The sequence below is a fragment of the Oratosquilla oratoria genome, chromosome 27 (assembly GCF_046742065.1).
Source record: "Oratosquilla oratoria isolate Oo_2021 chromosome 27, ASM4674206v1, whole genome shotgun sequence".
NCBI lineage: Eukaryota > Metazoa > Arthropoda > Malacostraca > Stomatopoda > Squillidae > Oratosquilla > Oratosquilla oratoria.
In genome coordinates this window covers 20,677,675-20,685,174 of record NC_134803.1, presented here as the reverse complement: position 1 = coordinate 20,685,174, position 7,500 = coordinate 20,677,675, and the positions used below count along the sequence as shown (strand labels likewise).

General features: G+C 41.5%; 1 protein-coding gene across 4 annotated transcripts in view; it reads right to left on the bottom strand.

The window, feature by feature from the left end:
- LOC143039930 (unconventional myosin-Ie-like) overlaps positions 1 to 7,500 on the bottom strand; it is a 409,114-nt gene that overhangs the window by 217,135 nt on the left and 184,479 nt on the right. The window contains exons 1-2 of one of the 4 annotated variants that reach the window (XM_076210335.1): positions 2,301 to 2,469; positions 730 to 872 (exon numbers count right to left, since the gene is read on the bottom strand). The exons of the other annotated variants lie outside the window; for them this stretch is intronic. Of the exons in view, the coding sequence (XP_076066450.1) occupies positions 730 to 744 (15 nt within the window). The 5' untranslated portion in view covers positions 745 to 872; positions 2,301 to 2,469. Of the gene's footprint in view, positions 1 to 729; positions 873 to 2,300; positions 2,470 to 7,500 lie in introns of those variants that run through there. 4 annotated transcript variants of the gene reach the window in all.

Below are 7,500 nucleotides of genomic sequence, written 5' to 3'. Positions count from 1 at the left end.
ATTACTGCGTTTTACTCAAGCTGAAATGCAAGCATAGAAATCTACATATTAGACTGTTGGACTGCATATCTGGAAACCTCATTCACGAGAGCCTTGTTGTACAGCATCCGGGGGCCTGTGCAGTCCTGCCGTGTAAGCCATACACATCTTCGCCCCTATCCCTCTTAAAATTGGGAAGTAATCTAAATTAATTCTGGCTGGAGCTCCCATAGTATAATATGACCACAACTCGAAGAAGCTAGATAGATTATCCGGACTGGAATCAGGACACCTGAGGCGTATTTGATCGTTTACGAGGAGAAATAACATTTGTCGTTTCAACAGCTAGGGACTGTAGACCCTGAGCGACCATACCATATTTAGGTGTAACAATCTGTATATGTAGCAAAGGAAAATAAGAGCAATGGGGAAATAAAAATTGGGGGGTTCCTGTATAGAATGATTATGACAGGAATACAATGTCTATTCTATGGGTTTTACAGTTTCCAACCTTATTACAACTGTCAATAAGGGTTATAACATTTCCCTTGTCACCTTGTGTAGCATCCGTTTCACTCTCATTTAATCATTACTTACTTATATACTTGTTCATATACTAATCATGTATATACAATCGTCATTAACTTATCTACTTATTCATATATCAATTCATATATTAATATATCTATTATCTCTCGGTAGATTGATTTAATTAGTTGTCCATTTCACGCACCGCAGCCTTGAACTCACCTGTTGAGAATTCATGATGGTGATGGTAAGTGCTTCTGTGATGACTACGAATCTTCTCCTGCATAGGTAAGGTGTCAACAGCAAATTTTACATCTGTGTCTCATTCACAGCTATTTACTAAGTCCAAAGGAACATACTATCACCTGATCAAAAACTACTGGTTAATTCTATTATTACCATGAATGATGAATGTTACTATATCTTTTTTTCTTATTTTAAGAGATGCAAACGTGCATGTTGCCACAAGACTATTTCACTTTGACTTCACGATTTCAGCCGATAAGTCAGATAACAAAGAAATGTGCGAAATATTTTATCTACATCGCCAGTTTCATAACATTTTTAAGTTTTCCTTTCACGACGAGTATTCATTGAGGAATATTGTCTACACTCTTCTTGACATCGTATTTGACAAACCATGCTTCCAAAATAAGATCAGAACACTTGTTATATTTCACACATAATTGCAGCATAAAAAATAAACCACGCTTTTACCCTTTCCATACTTTGACGCCTACGTAGGCGTCACGAGGTGCAAGTGGGTACATGAGGATGCCGGTCTCGGCGTCTTGATTATATTTTGTAGTTGTAGCTGAATGACACCCATATACTGTGAACTGGCCTGATAATATTTTCTGGTTATTAATATTCAATGTGAAAGAGAACGAGTAATACAGTTGTAACTTTATATTTCATAATGCGAGCATTGTGATGCGTCACCGTACACCAGGCAGCTGATGCTGCCCGCGAGAATTTGATTAGTATAGAAGAGGTTAAGTGTCTTTTCAATATTGACATCCCAAGTTGTATAATCAAAAGCAAGTAATCACAAACAAAAAACGCGCACTTTTACGAAGAGACTACTATGACGAGACCCTCTTTGTGGATGAAAGAACATTACTACTGATGTCCTTTGTGTACTCGTCTTACGACAGTCTTCAAGAGCCTGGGGCCGTTTCCTGTGCACGAACCTGCGTCGAATGTACCAGCCCAAGCCTTGAGGAAAATTCATCCCACTCTGTCTCAAAGGACACCAAAGACGTAAATCTATTGAACAGTCACAAGAAATTCTAACAGTTCTGATTTATTTAAAACAGCTTCTGTACAGAAAAGTACATACACTTGGCAACAAGTTGTGCTTCACTACTTAACCCTTTCACTGCTGAAAGGAATTCCCTTGGCTAATTAAACTGCCTGGCGCCAGCAAGAATACATATCAAAGTCAAACATGTAATATCACGTCTACTGTACTGTTTCTTCTTTTTCATTCTTACTCCCATCAAGTTTCGATAATCATGTTACTCCAACGGCGATAAATGATATTTAATTTCCACAATTTTCAAATGAACAGCATGCTCACGAGCCACAGCAAGTTAGCTAGGTGCTTATGAGGCGAGACCGAAGCCTACCGAGCCACATCACTTTCCAGATCCGATAAAGGGGCCACAACATTCCACTGTGCGCCACCTTGAACTGAATATAAAATGGCAGTCCTCGCACACCAAAAAATATCCCTTTACTTAGTAAACCGTACCACAAACGAACAAATGCTATCAACAATATCAATTCACCATTGCTATGAACTACGATAGCTATATCCAATAACAATTTTATTACGATGACTTCGTGCGACTTCATTCAGCTGAGGGTAGGAACCTTGATATAGGGCTAAAATCCGAGGCACGAAACGGTATTGAGCGCATGCGCAGTCACTAACGACACGTAACAACATCAACGAGACAGACACATACTGCCGCACGTCGCTGGATCAGGACTGATATACTCCGCTCGCCCGGCATTATGACACGTCGACGACAGCGGAAATAGATCTAGCAGCGAAGAACGGAAAAAACACGGGAAATGCCAAGACGCTCTCCACTTCAGTTGGACTGAGTTTCTCTGAGGGACGGGGGTGAGATCCTCTCATAAGGGCGACGTAGGCAACAGATTCCAAACACAGCATAACACCTTCCCGCCAATTGATACGTGGCGAAAACTGTAGCCAGTAAAATGTACGTGCATATACATATTATAAGCACATATACGTATATATCACATGCCTACACATACATATATAATGTCACAGTGTGTGTGTGTGTGTGTGTGTGTGTGTGTGTGTGTGTGTGTGTGTGTGTGTGTGTGTGTGTGTGTGTGTGTGTGTGTGTGTGTGTGTTTACCTAGTTGTATTTTGCGGGAAGGGGAGCTATGCTCGTGTTGTCCCGCCATTGTATCTCGCAGTGTCTAGTTTGTTTTTAAACTCATGAATGGTTCTTGCGCATACTATTTCATTATCCAGTTTGTTCCAAGTGTCCAAAACTCTATGTGGAAAACTGTTTTTCTTCAGTTCTCTTCTATAGCTATGTTTTTTGATTTTCTTACCATGTCCTCTTGTGTTTCTTTTGTCCCAGTTAAGTAAGTTCTCTCTATCAAGTATCTCTGTGCCTTTCATGATTCTGTAGATGGTCAATAGGTCACCTCTCTCTCTTCTTTGCTCCAGTGTCGGTAATTCCAGTTTAGCCAATCTCTCCTCGTATGATAGGTTTGCAAGTGCAGGTGCCATTTTTGTAGCTGCTCTTTGGATTCTTTCTATTTTCTTTATATTGTTTTTGGTACTGTGTTGTGTGTGTGTGTGTGTGTGTGTGTGTGTGTGTGTGTGTGTGTGTGTGTGTGTGTGTGTGTGTGTGTGTGTGTGTGTGTGTGTGTGTGTGTGTTTGTGTGTGTGTGTGTGTGTGTGTGTGTGTGAGAGAGAGAGAAAGAGAGAGAGAGAGAGAGAGGGGGGAGGAGGAGAGAAAGGAAGAGAGAGAAAGAGAGGAGAAAGAGAGAGAAAGAGGAGAAAGAGAGAGAAAGAAGAGAGAGAGAGAAAGAGACCAACTATGTTACATGCTCGCGTTGGTTCTATGAAAGGGTCATCAGAAAGAACTGTCTGCCTGCCATTCTTCATATTTCATCAACACCCTCACCTCCATCCCAAGGGGCTGTCATTCTGTTCCCGGACAGGAACAAAGACTTTCTCTCTCTCGCTCTCTCTCTAACTTTCCTCCTCTTTTTCCCATTGAAGGACTGCTGACAAGCCCTGTAACAAAGCGATTCCCCAGACTTATTTTATTCTGGCTAACGCCCGACGATTCAGTTCAGCTGAAGGGAACCCCACCGTACTGAGCTAATCCTCACTTCGGTACCCTTCACAAACTTCTTTCTGACTAACGCCAGGCTATGCTCTTCAGCAAAGGGGACGGCAGTGTATTACATGAAGGAAACTCTCTATCCGATGGAAGGGTTCAACATGCAGGATCTGCTGCAGCCGACATTACTCCTAAATATATCCACCACGTCCACAGTTGACATTCTCATCATCCATGCACTGGTGTAGGAGTTACACCAAGAGGCGGTTAGCTGCGGGTAAAGCGTTGTACGCTACCCCCGGACAGCTAGGGCAAATGGTAGACACCTTATGAAGTTCCTCATGTCAACGCGTGACGCAGACAAACTCACCATATCAAGTATCACGTACGTCATGTCAACAATTAATAAGCTTGTCACGTTATGGACTATCTCGATTAAAACCCGTTCTGTACCAAGTGGCACTTTCTCCTTTTTATCCTGGCTGCCGCCAGGCGATTTCATTCATCCCCATAGCACCCTTCTCGGTAGCTACGGGCCCATGAGTCTTCTCAGTCTTCTCCTCAGCCTCACTTTGTTAAGTCTTTCCATTTTACCTGAAGCTTGCCTTCATCTCACAAACTCTCTCCCCGCCATAATGTATCATACTCATCACATCTTATTCCGTCTTACATTTGAAGGTTATCCGCTTCCACCACGTTGCTTGTTGTCTCTGAAGACCCCAACTTCCTACTCTTCCTCCTCCTCCTACTCTTCTTCCTCTTCTTACTCTTCCTCTTCCTCCTGCTCTTCTCCTTTCTCCTCCTCTTATACACTTCCGCCTCCGCCTCCTCCTCCTCCTCCCCCTGTCCCTTCTCCCGGAAACGTGACATGAGCCGCTGCCTCCCCTCATGAGATAAAGGTTGCTGACACCTTCAGCACCGCAACAACCTTCCGTCACGTCACAGAAGGAAGAGGAGGAGGAGCACTAGATCCTTCTCCCCCGGCTCCCAAGGGGCTGGGATCAGAGTTGACAGTCACTTTTTGTACGAACGTGTTCAGTTCGTGTGGTGTACAACACTTTATTTCTTTCCAGACAGGTCCCTCCCCAGACTTTAGAACATTTGTACTAACCTAACATAAATTAACCTAACCTAGGCTAACTAAACCTAGCCTAGCCTAACCCGACTTAACCTAAGCTAGCTTAGTCTAATCTATCCTGGCCTGGCCTAGCCTAGCCTTATCCTATCATAATCTAATCTAATCCAACCTAACCTAACCTACCATAGCCAGACCTAACCTAATCTAACTTATCCTAACCTTACCTATCCTACCCTATCACAACCTGACAAAATGTAGCCTATACTAACCTATCCTAATCTATCCTAACACAACATGCATAACGTAACCTAACATAATGTGACGTAACTTAACGTAATCTAACGTAACTTTCTTTGACATGCTGTGAAAAATCATCGTGGTTCGCGGAATGCAATGTATGGAAAACAAGCGTCAAAATATCGCGAGAAGCAGATGGGGGAAAAAAAAGTGGCGTCACCAACACCTACCTCCTAGTGTAGTGGGAGGGGATTCTAAGTATCCTAAGTCGGGCAAGAGATCCAAAGGAAAAGAATAATAATCTTCCGGGTGTTTCACGGCGAGGCAGAGATGGCGGTAGTGGTTACCACCAATGATGACATGGCCAGATGCAAGGAGGAGTGGGAAGGGGGCGGGGAGGGGATTTTGAGGGGGGCTGGGTGAGGGAACCTGACAAGAAACTCTTGTATAAAAAACTGCGCTTAGAGTGCTCTCCAATCCTGAAGGGATCAACGTGTAGGGAAGAATTAAATTTTGCTTCACTTATCTTGGTTACAATTTGTTTGATATAACAAGTGTAAATGTGATGATCATGCTAAATTCACAGGAAAGTGACCTAATATTCAACTCTGTTACCCTGTGCGGTGACTGTTATTTATTATGAACACAGCCACCTACCGGTCGGACTGTGGGCGTGAATTACGTTAATACTGAAGATAACCACTCGTACGCGCCTGTGTTGGTCATTCAGAATATCGCTACTTTCTACACAGTGGATCCTTGTACAGCCAGCAAATGTCGTGGGTTTAGTAAAATTTATATTATCTACTTAAAATTATTTATTGATATAATATATAATCACATCAAAAGGGGTGCACAGCTTGCTAGTTCACCCATTCAACAAAAATGGTATATGTTTGGAAACAATAGTGGTTATACTTGATAATCTTTTTTTATCATAAGACATCCTTGTAAGGAACATTCTTGAGTACTAACATTTCTGATCTCATATAATTCTAAGCATTCCGTGACATAGTGTTGTAATGACAGGCATTTATTTTCATTACAAAGTTTACATGAAGATTTAGTAGAATTAGTACATAAGCAAGTGACGCGTCGTCTAGAATACCGATTGTTCGCACAGACTCTCATAAATATTCAAGACCTACAAATTCTGCCCCCTTTTCTTAAAATTGTTATCAGAGTCACATAACGTCAAGTCGTCGGGACAAAGCGATATGACGTCATTCGAATCCCCCTTCTCTCTGCGCGCGGACACTGTATACTACATTTTGGAGTAATTGTACCTCCCTGTGGGTCCCACCTAGTGATGCAAATATATTATATATATATATATATATATAATATATATATATATATATATATATATATATATATATATATATATATATATATATATATATCGTTTTTTTTTTTACATTGCCAAAGTTTCTCAGATATTAATATCGAATATATAAAAACAGGTGTAATTACTTGATTCATCCCTCCACATATGTATACCTATTTTCAGACACTATAAAAATAAGCATAAGTAATTGACTTTTTTGTCAGATGCTGCAACAAGTGCAGATGCTGTATATATGGGCCAATATGGCAACCTTACAAAATCTAAATAAGCATGAAGCTATTTGCCAATATATTGTGTCTGCATACACCAGCAATGTCATCAACATGAGAACAAACAAGCATTGATTAGCCTATGTGCCTTTATACAATATAGCCATGTGCTGTACATGTGTTTGATGGACTGCTATAAATGGTTTCCTCCATGCATATCCATCATAGTCCTCTAAAATCCTCTCTAGTCTTAGCACAATCTTCAGGGATTGAACACTACAAATTTTCCTTACTACATCACTCCATGTCATGTGGCTCCTGCCGCTCCTCCTCAGGCTTCTCTATGTCAGATGAAATCATGACTCTAGGGCTGGGGCTGGGCAGATCATCAATCGAGTCCTCAGCATCTGCTTCAGAATGGTCCGAGTCGTCCGACTCCAGCTGGAAAGTGGGGATGCTGCTTGAAGCAGTAAAATCCCTGCTGGTTGATGGCTGTGGTGGTGGTGGATTTCTCGCATGAGCTGCATGGCGAGGATATTCATGGGCATCATCCATATTGGCCAGTGCAAAGTTTTGCCCAATAAACACCAACTTTCATTATCCCTTCGTTTTGCTACGCTCCTAAATATCTTCTTACCCACTTCTGTGATCTACTTCTTCGGTGGGGTAGTTCCCAAAGATTAAAATGCTGTTTAGCGCTGACAAAGAATCTGTGTGTGTGTGTGTGTGTGTTTTATATATTATATATATATATATAATGTATATACATATATATAG